Source organism: Cygnus atratus, chromosome 11 (assembly GCF_013377495.2).
Source record: "Cygnus atratus isolate AKBS03 ecotype Queensland, Australia chromosome 11, CAtr_DNAZoo_HiC_assembly, whole genome shotgun sequence".
NCBI classification, from domain to species: domain Eukaryota; kingdom Metazoa; phylum Chordata; class Aves; order Anseriformes; family Anatidae; genus Cygnus; species Cygnus atratus.
The window spans coordinates 12,074,437-12,091,030 of record NC_066372.1 but is presented as its reverse complement, the minus strand read 5'-3'; the positions used below and the strand labels follow the sequence as shown (position 1 = coordinate 12,091,030).

At 39.9% G+C, this 16,594-nt stretch overlaps 1 protein-coding gene across 9 annotated transcripts in view; it reads right to left on the bottom strand.

Moving 5' to 3' along the window:
• ADAMTSL3 (ADAMTS like 3) overlaps positions 1-8,866 on the bottom strand; it is a 190,632-nt gene extending 181,766 nt beyond the window's left edge. The window contains exons 1-2 of one of the 9 annotated variants that reach the window (XM_050712921.1): positions 8,443-8,866; positions 6,142-6,236 (exon numbers count right to left, since the gene is read on the bottom strand). In XM_050712921.1, the coding sequence (XP_050568878.1) occupies positions 6,142-6,236; positions 8,443-8,554 (207 nt within the window). In that variant the 5' untranslated portion in view covers positions 8,555-8,866. Of the gene's footprint in view, positions 1-6,141; positions 6,237-7,501; positions 7,661-7,803; positions 7,835-8,258; positions 8,410-8,442 lie in introns of those variants that run through there. The other 8 variants (XM_050712922.1, XM_035554592.2, XM_035554591.2 and 5 more) reach the window with 8 other exon arrangements.
• Between the last annotated feature and the right edge of the window lie 7,728 nt (positions 8,867-16,594).

The following is a 16,594-nucleotide window of genomic DNA, read 5'->3' as shown; positions in this document are numbered from 1 at the left end:
GACAGTCTACAGTCTTCAGATAGTATCGAAAGTTCTCTTACAGGGAGAAAAGTTCTTTATGTACTTGTTTTCAGAACCTAAGCAAATTATCAGTAACAAAGTGAGTGCAGAGGGCATAACAGAACTGCAGTGCCATGCAATTCCCATGCGGCTCTTGCTCATGATAGCAAGCTTTCCTTTTCTAAGATACTTGTACAAATTTGACAATTTCTTCTAGAGATCCAGGAATGAGAGATAAATAGCATTCCAGATGCACTATACCAGAAGTTGGGAAAGTACATCAGTAACTGAGATAACTACAAAAGGTTCAAGTCTATAAACATTTCGTTCCATTCCAAAATAAGAGAAACAAAATTCTTATTCCAAAACTCACAGGAAAGTTGAAAACCTCTTTCAGACTGAAAAGCCACGTAGACAAATAAATACTGGGCTTTAAGTTTATTGAACCTTCAAAAGGAAATTTATCTAATGTTGGGCTGAATGCAGAAACCAAGGTAGGGCCAAATCTAGATGCACTGATTAAAGGCTGACTTTCCTTCCATCGGCTGTTTGCTTATCTTTTCCAACTTCTATCTGCACAACCAGAATAAGAATCTCACTTAGTTGTCTCTCCGGAATTGTTATGGCTATACCCAGTGTCCCTTCTGGAATGTTGTGCTCACTAGGAAACTGCATTTCAAAACCAAACTCACTCTATTACCACGCACAAACTGTTTTACAGAGATTTTGCGTAACAAGAATTACACTGGGATTGTTCAAGGCAGGCTGTGCTGGACTGTACATGGTCACAAGATCATCATTAATGCTATAAACTATACAGAATCTTAACAACACGGACTTAACAGTCAAGTACATTTGCAGTCAGTATGGTGTAACACACTGACATTGCCACGGATTTCTCACATAACCTTACGACACAAACAAGTATAGAGGCACAATTATAAACCTGCTTTCACTAGCACTGAAATTAATATATTTTACCACTTAGTTGCAAGCCACATTATATTTGGTGTTTTCTTAAATACCAGTTCTTGGATTCAGGTGAGCATACAGAACCCTATATTTTAAGAAAAGCTTCAAGCCTAATGATTGCAGATAAAGACAAACATGTGGACCTTACAGCTTCTAGAAGCAAAAACAAATAAAAAGGTCTCAGATTTTAAAATACATTCTTATGAAGCCAAACTCATTATTTGGTATGGCCAAACCATAATTTTTAAACAACTGGTAAAAGGACTTTAACATCAGTACAATCAATCGTGTACATTTTCTGTGATGCAAAAGCAGGAACAATTTGGTGCGCACTGCCCCCTCAGTGCAGTTTATGCCTCAATTTGGTAAGGAATATGAAGGAGCCAGCTGCACCAAGCAGACCTGAATGAATAATTATCAATGACTAATCTTTCAAGTGTTTGCTAAAACCAGAGAGAATCCTAAAGCTATTCCTTCACTTCCTAACTACTTTTTCAAGAAAAATTAGAAGCCACTGGCTGTTGTGAAAGATTATTCTTACATCAAAGCTCTTCTAAAAACATTCCATGTTTGAATATCTAGTTTTGGAGCAAGCAATCTGGAGCTCTACACACAACTGATTTAATAATCTCATCAGAATTTATCATTTTAATGAGCAATGATACTCATGTCTGAAGATGTAAATACAGCATTATAAATCTAACAGGACATGGAGACTAAAACACCTTCACCTCATTGGCATGAATGATTTTGGACTATGCTTTAGCTGAATAACCAAAGGTTGATTTTTCTGACTTGTATCACTGCAAGCATCATTCATAATCACTATTATAAATAATATTTATTAAAAATTGAAATAAAGAAATAATAGTAAAATGTCCCCCTCACTGATATCATCTGGACTTTTGGTCATCTCCCATAGTTGACCTAAACTTTTGATGAGATTACATTTTTAAAAATTTTTAAAAATAAGTCTTCATACATATTTTGTGTCTCAAGTCACAAGACAGATTCATCACAAACCTTCTGCCAATTCCATTCTTTTGAATTGTAAATAGGGGGTAACAGAAGTTCAGATCCTATGAGCACTGGCTGAGCAATCATTATTAGTCATAAATTCAAAATGAATTCAGGAACTTACGTAAGTATTCTGGTAATGCTGTCACTGAGTTACAAGATTGTCAATAACAATATTTTAAGTCAGAATACTTCTACTGAGTCTCTAAAGTGTTATTTGTCTGCAGTAGATGTATTTCAATGTTAAAACAAAGGATAAAACCACAAGCCTATTGAGGCTGATGGCAAAACTCCAGATGGGTGCAGAATTGCAACCTGCCTACAAAAGTGAAACTGCTTTAGATTTAACTCCGGATTTGCAAATCGCAACCTGATAGTTTTGATTAAAGTTACTGAAGATTTAAAAATCCTTACTCTTATATGGCATGTAGATCAATATTTTCTGACATTGGTGTGCAATACATTCGGTGACTGTAAAACATATTCCAAAGGTTTTCCACAAAGATGGTCTCCAAGTCCACTATGTCATGTAATGGACATCAGATTTTTGGCCTTGCACAACTCAACCTTAAGGACATTTACTGTGTTGGTAGTTTTCAGCAGATTGGCTATGGCAGAATCATTTTGAATAAGATAATGTTTTCAGCATGTATATCTTTTACATCCAAAATATCACAGATAGTTAGAAAAAAACATAATGCATGCAGGGATCGCAAAAGCATAAATCATGGGAGCAAGTAACAGCTTATTCAATGAATATGTGACCTACAAAGCTTTCCCTTCCATAGAAATCCAAAGCTAATGCTTCTTAAATATCCAGACATGGTGTGTTTGCTATTATTCCCTCCTCAGACATTAGCCACCCCACAGTCTTTGGGGATAAAACGGGCTGACTTGTAGAGGATTTAACTAGGACTCTAGGAACCTAAGAAAATATCAGTGTATTCCTGATTTGAAAACAACATACCAGAGAATAAATCTAAAATGAACCCATGTGTAAACTCCAAATTTTGTCCATATGATTCTGCTAGCAATCATTTCTTGCTGACATTAATTCATTAGTAAGAATATCAGATATACATTCTTGCACATATTTCATAACATATAACAGCATCTAACTTAATGGTGTAACAAAATGTTACCACAAGATTGAGAAAGGGTTAGGTACCAGGCTGAACATCCTGCCTTTTCAATTACCAGTACATAGCCATATCTTCTCAAGAGATTTAAATAGCAAAATTGGACTTAAATACTTTTATTTTATTAGCTTAACTGTTGCCTAAAATCTCTACTATTGATAACTAAGCTGCTATCATGGGAGAAAAATAAGAAGCCTCTTATTACACCATACTGAGAAATGAACACACATCAATAGTTAACTATACCCTTTCCTGAGACTTAACGTTCACAAAAATCAGTAGAATACAATATCCTCCTTGGATGGATTCATCATTTAAATCTTTAGAAATAGTGAATTATTCCATGATGATATTGCTGCTATTTTTTTTTTTTTATTTTAAGACAGACATACAGACACCATTTGGTTGGGTCACTATTGGCTTTAGGCAAATGTAGTTCCACTCATTTCAGTTATACTGGCACAAGTCAGAAAAAGGAGGCCCTATGTCTGCAAAAGAGCACAAGCAAGGATAGCCCATAAGTGATCTCTTCCTGAGTCAACTTTATGCCCTTGTTCTTGCTCACAGAACGGTTTTAAAAAGCAGCTCATCAACACCAAGCAGTAAACAATTCACTGGGTTATCCTATCACATCTTATTAATTTACTAGTATGGCAATTAATCCACCCTTAAAAAATAGTCATGAACTTGAGACACCGCGTATCTGTAAGTTCAGAGTTCAGTTTGGAACCTAGCTAAACACTGTGTCGTGCTCGTAACTGGTGTAGGATCCTATAACCAGTTAACTTTCATTTCTTCTCAGTAACAGCTACCTCTTTTTCACAACTTCTCATGTTAAAGTTTTCTTTGCGTTACATTCATACCACATTTCCACCACATGCTTTTTAAATGATTATTATTTTATTCTGTACCTGCCTCAAGCAGGATGAAATTAATCAATTGCACATAAGTGACATGACATAGACTTGTGACCTTGCCCAGCATCCAATTGTTTCTAATTGATTAGCTCCAGACATAAGCACTTCAATAGCCAAAAACAACACAAGTGGAAGCTATGGTACAATATTAGGGTAGAATAACTGTGTGTGGTCCATATAGTATGGCCCCAAGCAACCAATTAAAGAATTAATGGTTATTGGATACCAAAAATGTTATGTTAAGTAATATAAGATAGCTTTAATGTGACTAGAACTGTGATAGAACACCTAAAATTTAGGAGCAGAAGGGCCTCCTGCAAGATTGGGGTTAAGTGCTAATGGCTCAAATATGCCAAATAGATTGGAATATTTAACAGGACAATCAAGACCAAAAGAATTTGACCTGGATTGAAATGTTCATAAAGCTATTCACAATAGCCTATTGATTACTACAATGTGTTTGGATACTTTTTATTATGAAGAGACAAGTGAAGCTATGCCAAACCATTTGTGGAGAAGAGGAAACTATGCCACCACTGATTCCAGTTCTGCAATAAGAAAAATATGGAAAAAAATAGAAAAAAAAAAAAACATTATAAAAGAAAAAAAGCGGTCTCTTCATAACCAAAAGGCCCAAACACAAAGCTGACCTTTCCCTTTCCTGCACTTCTATTCTTATCTTTCACAGAACTATTAAGTGAACTTCACATCCTACTTTGAGTGCTTTATAGGGCCTGTTATTGCAACATCACTCAACTGCTCGCACACAAAAATACACGCAGATCAGGCACAGAAAATCAGTAACATTTTTGTTCCTACATGAGAAGCAAGCAAAAAGCTGAAGATTCCACTGCTGTCCTGTCTGCTTGCACATGCACTGTATGTATGCTGTTTTTCTGCACACTTAATAAAGAATCTAATGCTTTTCACTTTTATGGTGAATCCTTTACTCAGGTAACTTCTGTACTTTCAAGACTGGCAGCAACCATAATATAGATACAAGAGGCATTGATTGATAAGCAACTGCCAAACATTTCACAGTACACACTGCACTAGTGCTATTAGCAAGTAGCACTGCTTATTCCCACTACCGTAAGCCCCAAAGTCCACCATAAATGAATTACAGCTTACTGAGCTGTCCAGTACTGTCTCTTTATTTCTTCATACTCCTTTTGAATTCTCTTTTGCCTGCTGTATTATCATTTGACTCAAAATTCTTCAGGATGTATGTTTAAATAATGCCCAGCCCATCAGGCTCCAGTTTGAAACCACCATTTCTCAACATCACAGTATGAAAACAGTACAGTTACAATAGTGTCACTGATTTTCTACAAAACCGATACTTTATTTTGTAAAAATTACTACAGTACTTCAAATGCCATTTATTTCAAAAATGTTCTCCGGTTTAATTGTCCTTTTCTAAGTAATTTTTGATTTGGGCCTATAGAGGACTGAAGAATCCTTGATACATTCTGTACTGTGGGAACTACCACTATAGAGGATGACAGACTATAACAACATCTCTGCTGCATGCCAGCACACCATATTTCTTGAAATACTCACTTCTTGGAACCGACTAGGCTCATGTGTCAGGCAATAGATCAGTTGGCAGCTATGGCTTTCCTCCATGGTTCCTGTATTCATTGAACGCTTGAAGGAAAGACCTTTTTGGACCTCAGTCTTCCCAAGATACTCGCCGACTACCAAGTGCTTTACATGTTTCTACACAGGTATTTATATAACCCCTGTCACTTACAGTATCTTAACATTTATCAGGTGCTAAATCTCCTGTGGGCAAAGGGCAGCTGTATTGCCTTGAAAGACCCCAGGCATTACACATCTGGCAAGATCTCCCTTTGGTCCCTGTACAGTTGAGTCAGGTACAATATTACCGAGAGAGAAAATATCGATTTCCCATCTGGATGCCTTTGAAATTAAATTAAGTGATAAACCTAAATCCCAGTCTCATTGGAAACCTTTCATTTGCAATGCAGGTACCTCAGCAGCTTTGCTTAAAAGACAATAACTGAAAGTTTGTGGCAAGATCATCAGAAACACCAAGCAATAGCAACAATAGCAACAAGTTCATTGCCTACCTGTAGATGAGCGTAGATAGCAATGGCAAGCCAAATGACCTCCCAGAAGAGCCCTGTGGCTTTAGGGCTGGCCATCCTCGTGCCTTGAGACTCTGCTGAGAGAGATTGTTTCAAGTTACAAACAAAATCAAGTGGGCTCCGCCAGAATTTCAATGACTAAAGCGGACTGGGCAAAGGGATGGAACCAGCCTTTGGAAGAAGCGCAGTGCAAACACTGGAGCTCTGTGCTGGCCAGTGGAGCCGACTAGGAAAGCATGCCATGAGCACAGCCTGCAGGGTGATGCAGTTCCAATTAGGCAACAGAAATGGGGAGAGAATGAAGGAAGGTTTGGGAAAGCAAGCAATAGGGGGCGAGTTTGATCGTCTCCTGCACATAGGTCAGTTTATCAAATCAGCAACCCTTCCCACCTTCACCTCTCACTTTCACCCATCCAAAAGTGAGAGCCCAGCCCTGGGACCCCATCAACCATTCACACTGCCTTTGGGAGTTCTGATCATAACAGCTCAGAGATTAAAGTGATCAGGGCAGAGGAAAAAAGTCCTTCAGTTTAGTGGTCCTCGTCAGTTACAGGGCCAACACTAAATGGCTGGTCACTTTTACTAAAAAACTTCAGTTTAAAATTGCCAGCAGGATAAACCGTTTAATAACACTGCTAATTCTGTTGACTCTTGGTATCAATGCATCTTGTTGCCCCAGCTCTTCGCTACCATAGTGATCTTATAAAGTAGTACAAGTTTCGCACACCCCTAACGCACACATGTGCACAGACCAGCAGCCCGCCTACCCTCCCCTCCTCCTACCCTCCACCCCAATATTTTGGGAGGACACACAGCGCAGGCAAATCTTGCCTTCAAAACCAAAAAAAAACAACTCATTTCGAAAAGATCAAGTGTCCTGAAAGAAAACTAGCTCTCGCACCTGTCAACTAAATGTAATTAAGACTCCTTACAGAAGTGTTTAATCCCTTCCCTCTTAAAAAAAATAAAAAATTAAAAATTAAAAATTAAAAAAAAAAAAAAAGAGGAGAGGAACACCCTCTCCCCACCCACCCCCAGCCCTTAGCGCTCCTGGATGCTCCGGTCATTCACAAGTCCCAGGTTGCTGTGCCAGCTAAGAAGGAAGGCTAATCCCCTCGCCAGGCGCTGCCGGGATCCAGCAGCTTCTGCTATCGGCAGGTGCCGTGCCTGAGCTCATCCAGCGGGCGAGCGGTTCCCCTTTCCCCGGGGCGCCACACGGAGCCCCTCCAGGCCGGTCTGCGTCCCGCAGAGTTGCTGCTCGCCCCGGCTGGGGGCAGCTGCCCGGGAGTCTGCAGCTGCTGCTGCCGTGGCCCGGCCTGGCAGCCCCGCTTCTCTCACCCACCTGGTGCGGAGCCCAGCTCGGCTCAGCGGGGCCGGAGGGGAGGCAGGGAGCAGCTCGGGCTCCGCCGGCGCCTCCTTCCCTCCCGCAGGGCACGGAGAGCCTGGCCCGTCACGGCACCGGCGATCCAGCATCCTGCATCACGGAGAGCCCCTCCCTCGCGGCAGGCTCCAGCCCACCGCCGCCCGTTAGCCAAGGTCCTACAGGCTGCTGGCAGCCGGCCGGGACCCCCCCCCCCCCTTCCCTCTCCCCGGTCCCCCCCTTCCCAGCCCGGCCCCGGCCGGGAGGCTCCCGGGCGCCTCCACCTGCGGTGCGGGGCCATGGCCCTGCCCGGCGCCCCCAGCGCCGCCGCGGCTCCGCGCTCCCCCGCTGCCCCCGGGCAGAGCGAGCGGGCGCCCGGCCAGAGGGGCCCGGCTCCCCTCCGGCTGCCGAGGGCTGGCGGTGCTCCGGAGCCGGCAGCCGAGAGCCCGGGGCCGAGCCGTTCGTCTTCCCCCCGAGGGGCGAAAGCTACCGTGAAGGCAGCCCCCCAAGCCTGCCGCGGAGCGGCTTCCAAAACCGCAAGCATCCCGTGTCTCATCTCCAAGCTGCTCTCGCAGTCCAGCTGCAAATCTGCTCGCACACCGAGGAGGTCTTTAATCACGCTGCCCTCCGCGATATTTTTAGGTTTCCTACTGTAAATCTGACAAGCACGCCTCGTCCGACAGCTCTGCTCGCGGTCTCCCTCTCAGCTGCTCGGCTGTATCTCCGTAAAATCCTCTACCTTTCGCTACGGCTCCCACTGATGTCCCAAGATTTCGCCGAGCCTAAGAGCAACGCACAGAAAAAGGGCTATTATCCCTGCCACCGAAGTTAAAAATACGCTCCAGTGAACTAAACATAACCGATGAAGAGTTTGTTCAAATATGTTGCACTGGAAACTTTTCCAATCTGTTTAGGTTTCTCACCAGCGAGGGAAGGCGCCTCCTTCATCGTTAGGAACAGAGTGCCCTCTGCTGAAACTAGGCTGGGAGGAAAGCAGCCAAAGGGGAGATGCCAAAAGCAGCCAGAGGGATCCATTTCAGCTGCTAGTTACTTTATCAACCACACGGTCCTTGAATTATGACTTCAATTATACCGATGCAATTTCTTATCTTTAAAAAAAGAGAAAGATACCCTGGTGCAGACAGCACATATATCCGACCTGATCATTAACGATTTCGGCAGAATTTAGCCATTAGATCTACCGACGCAGAAAGCCAAGTTTCTCATCTCAAAACTACGGCCGGTAGTACTACAAGAACAAAGACAGAAACATGTTCACAACTACAACATGAAACTGACCCTCAAGACCTGCCATCTAGTTAGGCAGGCACAGTTTGCACAAGCCTTATTCAGAATCGCACTGCATTTAGGATTTCTTAGCCCTCAACACTGAGGGAATCCCTTGGATCCCTGAAACAAAAGCTACAGAGTGGGCCATTAATTTGCTTAACAGGTGGGTATTTAAACAAACAAACAAACAAACAAATTTTCATCTAAAGCTGATTTGTGCATTTGATTTGTGCATTTATGCAGTTTCTTTAATTTCTTCACCTCGGCCTCATCCCACACCCCTGTCACTTTACTGTTCTCTCTAAACTTCCAGTGAGCATGAAAGCTTTGGGATTTTGACTCCTTGTGAAGATCTCCATTATCCGTTCTGCTGAGCCAAGCGAATGTCAACTGAAAGTCAGGGGTCCAAGCAAGATGTGTTTGACAACACCACTTCAAAGTTCACAGCACCTGCAGTTCCATAGCAGACTCCTCCAATACGTGTCCTAAACTTAAAGGCCACAAACTTATGGGATCTAGAAGCCTAATTTCCATCCCTAGAAGAGTTTGTCAGGAATCTTGCAAAAACTAACTTACCATTCAAGCTTAAAAGAAATTGCCATCTCTAAGGAGACATTTAAATTCCCTTCTGCCCACTCTGTCTATAATCTGTACGGATTATAAACTTTCCAAGGAACAATTATTCCCTAGCTTTGTCTTTTCTTTTTTTTTTTTTTACACTGTTTGCACAACCTCTTGTCCAGCGTCAAGTTCTTTAGACTTTGCCTTGTTAGCAATTTTACCACACATTCTTCTGATTCCCATTCATGCCATGTTTGGCAGAGTTGGTATAAGATTTTTGAAGAGGAAACTATACTGGTGCTCTTAGCAGTTCATGTAATTCCTACATTTGTCTCCTGTTATTAGTAGTGCTTTATGATTACATATATGCTTTTCTATTGCTGTTCTCCAAAATATGCGTCGTTTAAATAACATTAAATGACAGCTCTAAAGCCCTTATTGTTCATAAAATTGTGAAATATGGACATTTGCACTTACTGAACACAATCATGACCTCATCTATCTGTACAGCTAGCAGAGTTTCGTGAAGTTGGTTGGCAATATGACTGCCTTATTCTTTGTTTTATACTGACTTATGGCCATACGTCCTCGCTACTGAACACAGCTATGAAATATTTTTGTTATTCATTGATTTATATTCAACAGAGACAACAGAAAATTTCAACTCTCCCTCAACTGCAAACAGAGAAAACAGAGAAAGGAAAACCTGCTGGATATAACCATTGGCAAAATTGAAGAAAATTAAATCTCTGATCTGGTAAACAAAAACTGTTCAATCAGGTGATAACCATCAGATTTCACTTCCTCAGAGAATATTAACAGAAAACCTTCACATCTAGAAAAATGTTTCTCTATTTATCTTTGCCCCGAAACGTAGGTGTGCACCTTCAACAGACTTCACTTAAATATAAATATTATTTCAAAGCAAGTTCAGCTAAGCCAATCTGATGATCATGAAGGCCATTTTTACATCATAACAAGAGTCTATACTACTCAGGGAGAAATATGTTTGGCTAAACTACAAATTCAAAATGCATTGAAACAGTGCAGAACAACATTTGGCTCATAAATCAGGATTAAATCTAATGAATACCAAAGCTGGAAGTATCCTGCTGAGGCCCCATGCAGAAAGTGAATTTGGGTTTGAGGCCTCAAAGTTATCAGTAATAGAGCTGCACCTGATTGACTAATAAAAGGAAAATGTTAAATTTCCTGTAACTAGAGTCATGAGAACCCTGATACAGTATAATCAGTTCTTTGACCCTGCATTGTATTTGTAGAGGGTGCTTGTTTACCATGAAATAACAAGCTCTCTGGGGTATAGAGCAATCATGCACTGTCACACTTTACAAATATGTTATATCCTATAAAGAGTCAAGCCCCTATTACAATAAAGGCACAAAGTTCAGCTACAGTACTGTCTTTGATTCCTTGGTGTTACAGAACCCCTGCGTTCCATGTTGATCCTTGCCCCAGGCTTTGGGAACAGCTCCATCAGTACAGTAAGTAGAAAAAATTTTTGTGGCTTAAAGAAAGAAAAACTACTTATGTATAGACCTAAACATTATAGAAAGCTACTGTTTTCCTCTCAGCTTGTGTTTAAATGAATCTAACATTAACCAATACAATATACACAAATGGTCACTATTTCAAGTATTTGAATAAATATTTGTCCTTTCTTGTGTTTCAGATTCCTTTTTATCTTTGAGCAAAACAACTTGTGGCTCATCTGCATATTTATGATCCTGTTACAGTAGCAGCAGATGCATTAAATTTCATGACTCTCCAGAACAAACACATCTTGATTCACATTGCATATACTTATACTTTTGTTTTGAGTTCAGTGTTCATAGCCCTAACAAAAATGTTAGGGCAGACATTTTGAGATCAATTATAATACTTACACAATCATTATGCAATTTAGTAGCATATATTTTCACAGGAATTTAGGTGATTATTGTGGGCATAATTGAAAGATATAAACTTGTATAGATCTGAATACAGGTAAGGCAAAAAGAAAAATTAATTGCAGAAATAAAATATATTTGGTTTACTTACACATCACTGTGTTCATAAACAGATTTTTTTTCCTAGTTTGAAAAAAAAAAAAGAAAGTTACCCCTCTGAGGACTGTGGATATGCCAGATCTGAATTCCTGAATTTATCTGCCATTTCCTTCTCAGTGACATCAATCTATCTTCAAGGTCTTTGATGGCCCTTATTTTGTGATTAAGAATAAAACATTGAGTGCTCTGTGAAATAGGCAACAGTTAGTGACTAAACTGAGGAGATCTGTTACATTGCAAGTCATGAACAACATCAGACAAAGGTAAGCAGGACAATTGCTTTTCCTCGGTGAACCATTACAGTCAGGATGGTGAGCAAAGTAGGTGACCTGCATCTCAAGATGACTTCTGCCTGTCACTGAGTGTCTAGAGACACACCAACATGAAAATGGAAGAAGAACATAAGCAAAGAGCAGTGAGATGGCATGAGAAAGGACAAGGTTGGAAAATATACATGATACATCACTGGAAGGAATTCTAGTGAAAAAGACAGTGTAGTTATGAATGCAGAAAATGAACAATTAATATAGAGAAATGCAGCAACACCAAAGGAAGGAATAAGAAATGGTAAGAGTTGAAAGAGACTAAGAAAATAGTAGAAAAGAGACCACCAGAGAATAGCTTCAGAAGATAAGTGACACTTGTTTTTATTATTACCAAACATTAGATGCACAGATTGACACTTTCTCACATGCAGTCTGCGCATCAGATTACAAATGCAGAAACGCTATAACAAAACACATGAAATGGTTGCACACTCCTGTTGGTTTGCGTGGGTGAGAGCAAAACAGCAAATAAAATATGATGCTCGAAAAAGAAAGAGAGATGGTGTATTAACTGAGGATAGAACCCCCAAGTTAAGCTATACTTTAAAGTCAAAAGTAACATGAAGACAGAAAGCAAGTGTGGAATTTATTTCTGATTCTTCTGTTCTTTTCTACTTGTCAACTTTTGCTATTTTGACAATTGCTCTGGTTTCTTAAGTTGCACACTTAGTCTTCATTAAGAAATTATATTGTGAATCACTAACAAAGTGAAATTATCCCTTTTCCTCACCACAGACTGGCTGCAGCCCAAGTGCTCCATATTGAGGCACTGGGTCAAGTACAATAAGAGTGGGATAAGCTATTTGTTCTTAATAAAATGAATTCAACTCAACTCGGTAATGTAGCCTGGAAATAAATGAAGACTTTCTGTTATTATATTGTACTAAAAGAGATGGAAGTGATTTCATTTTCACAAGGGACTCAGATTTGACTTAGCTCTGGTGGATCAGAGGATGTTCCTGGCTCCTGTGGGAGCCAGCAGATGTACTAGTTGTTCTTATTAACATTCAGTGATGACATAATTGAATACAATCTATTTGACAATGAATGAGGATAAAGAAACGTTAGCAAAAATTGATGGATGGAGCGGGGGAAAAAAAGCGGTAAAGCTCTACATTCACAGTTTGGAGCTATATAGTTGCTAGGAAAAAAAAAAAAAAAAAGCTTATTTCTCTCATTCCTACATATTTTCTTCTTAGCAGGCTCTTTTACTCTATACCATGAGAACATCTCACTCAAACTTTTTCTCAGTCTGCTACTGATACTAGTAGTCTATAGAGCAGAATTATGTTATTGCAGACCCATGCAGTGGCTAAGAATTTTTCCTCATTCTGCATAGACATCCCTTACAGAAATTAAAGGGCTTTCTGAATAAAACTGGACAAGAGCATATACCTTCAGACAGTGAACCAGATTCTCGTCTTGACTATTCCAATATAAGATGTACATAGTTGCAGCTTCTATGCGTTTGGACATGAACGAACTTGGTCACTGACAACTGGAAACAGACAGCCTAACAAGCTTATCAGGTGTCACCTGGAAAACATTGCAACCAGGTCTATTTTCCATAAGTCACGTTTTACGAAATATATATATATTGTTTACTTCTGCATATGCTAATGCCAAAAATAATTTCATGAACAGTTTGAATGATGTTTCTAGTTCTTTACTGACTGCCAACTGTTGGAAGGCTGTTGTTCCAACACAGGCAAAAAACCCTATAAACTGACAGACTTGTCCTGCTTAATTTAGCTAGGCAAATAGGTTCATATGCTGAAGTACTGCACAGGAGGCCATCTTGTGTAGATGCATGTTCTGACCATCTGCATACATTATTGCCAATGATACAGAAACATTAATTACCCTTTCACCTTTCTGGTCAGTGATCAGTAATTTTCTCATGGAGACTTCACATCTCTACAACTGTTGGCAATAGCCTCCAAGCATTATCATGCTAACAGGACTCAATTTGACTTCTTCAGCTGCAGGCCTGTGTGAGTCACCAACATCTGTCTGTAAACAAACTGCCTGGCAAAGTTCTTATTCATATGTTTTAATGCATCAGAGTAATACCATTTGAATTAACACTACTATAACATATACAGACTGCTTGAATTGCTACAAAGGCTGAAGGCTGTCCAGTGACACCTTGCTTTGTTTCCAAAAGATGCTTAGGAAGAGACATTCATGATTTAAAGAGAAGAATGATTGCCAGAAAAAGAAAAGCACTGAAAGACTAAAAAGTTTCTGTTGTCCATGCTGACTCCTGTACCTATACCTACATTTTGACATCATGATATTTTTACACTAGTCAGACCTGTCGGCTTACTAAGAGTATTTAACGCTTGAAAAGCACACATGAACTCAGTTTGTATCAAGTCACAGAGAACACCTAAACAGAAATGTTATTTCTGTCAACTGATGTGGCCTTACTAAAGTCTACAGCAGTTTGTTGCACCATTAAGTTACCATCCCAGGAGCAGGAAAACACATCCGCTTTGGAACAGAGAGAGCCAAGTCAGATAGCAAGGTCAGCAGCCCAGGAACTGCACCCTCCCCCGGGACCCTGTCTTATATTTTGCTCCTAAGCAAAGTGGGCAGGAAGACTGGAGATAATATCCACAATGAACAAAAAGCACAAACAGATTTAAAATAACAAGTAAAATACAGCTCTAAATCAGAAAGCCAATCCCCAAAATGATAATACCCACACCCAGGCATAACCATGACAAATCTGAAAGAAGGACCCGCTTCGAGGCCTGATCTTAAACGGAGCTGCTGCACCCATGGCAGAGGTGTGGGTGGCCGCAGCTGAGGCTGGTGAGGGTTGTTAATACATATTAGTGTACTCAGAGCCCTGACAGCATTTTGCAGTCCATACTGACAGATTACTGACACATGGATAGAACTGGTTAGCAGACATGTAAGGGAAAGGATAGCAAAAAGTTTACTTGATGTTTTCTTGGTTTTCACTTTACTACCGTATTATTGTATTTTTTTCCACCTAGTTTTATCAGTTTGAGATCAAAACCTGATTAGGATGCTCAAAATACGTCCACATTTATTTTATTTTATTTTTCTTAATTCTGACATTATGGAAGCTACCAAGACTGTCAAAATTTCCTATATCTATATATTCTTACAAATAGATTATTTGTAGAACAGTTTTACTGTGCTTTAGTCTGAGATATAAGCCTTTTCCTACAATTTTTCCAGATACTTTCAATATCTCTTCATAATCCTAACGTATTCCTGACATCTTTATATTAGAAACAGTAGGAAAATATGGTACAGGCTTATCTCTGTAGAAATTCCCCAGCTACATTTGTAGTCTAAGCAGTACAGACTAAAGTCTTAATCAAAGAAAACTTCAGAAAAAATGTTGGAAAGAAAAGAACCAGTAACTGACTTCCATTTCACACTGCTAAGATGCCTTCTTCTGTTCTTGCATAGGGAGAGTAGGTGAAGAGCAAAATAGATAAAAGTAGCTCAGACTACATTTGAACCATTTCTTTCAGCTGTTTTTGTTTGCACTATTACAAAGCCCTGGCAGGCAAGGAAAATATTCTTAGAATAACAGATTTCTTTCTTTGTTCTGCATCTGTTCCAAAACCATACAATTGTATTTGAACAGCTGGCCAGTCATGCAACCATCAAACGTGACAATGACATACAACCTCAGTGTTCCTTGTAGAGGAATGAAGTTTCAAAGCCTAAGCATACCCTCAGACATATTCATCTTCATCTTAGAGGTACATACTCAGATTTAATTCATACTTTTTTTTTTTTCTTTAAATTGAGCTTTCTACTGACAATGAAAAACAAACAAGTACTCATTACAACAAAATAGGAAGAACTGGAACTGCTTTGCAGAAAAGAATTTCCTGATGCTATTGCTAGGACAAGAACCAGAGGAGCTCAGCCTGGCCATGTGCCATTGTTCTGCTAGATATACTTGTAGCATTGAAAAGGTGTTTTGCTTTTTGTGCAAATGTGTAATGAAGTTCAGAACCAAATCTCGATGAACATACATATCTTCTTCTACCCCTCATTTACTTTGTGTAACTTTGTATCCAGGGATATATATAACCTAAGTCTAAAAGCCCTACCTACAATCTTGGGGCCGACTATGTTCTCCCATGTCATGTGCCTCAGAACCTAAAAAGTGAAGTTAGAATTTATCTCTACAACTTTCATAAAATCCATCTTTTCTTTCAGTGAACTCTAAGATGATGTCAAGGCATCAAAGCTGTATTTTGGAGAGTGCAACTGATACGATTTAGACTGTAAGAGTAGGAGTTCATCTGCCTCTATACAATAAAACTGTAAAGGTCAAAGAGAAGCAGAGGGCATAAGAGGAACATTCATGTAACAGCCTGAGATCATGAATCAACCACTGCAGACTGAAAGTACAGCTTACTTCCCAACAATACCACAGTTGTAGGAGAACAGCTCACACTCAGACTGGCTTAGTGACTGGTGCTTCACTAGCAGCCACTCTGGAAGTAAGCAGCAACAGAATATGAGATGCTTCCACTGTGATCCTGCAGCATCTAATGACTTTTGGCACCTCTGGGACTCGGCAGCAACTTAGAAGTGTCACTTTGCATAGCTAGGTAGCCATCTAAACATAACACAGAATATAGGCCTAGGACATAGAAGGGGAAAAGAAAAATAAATAAATAAATAAAATTTAAACTTTATCAAAATGCTTCTTGGCTGCTTAGATGGTGTGTGTTTGGGCAAAGGCTGTTCCTCTGGGCAGGAAATAGGAAATAGCATCAACCTAAGCTAAACTCTTAAGGAAAGTTTCTTGTAACTGCTGCAACAAA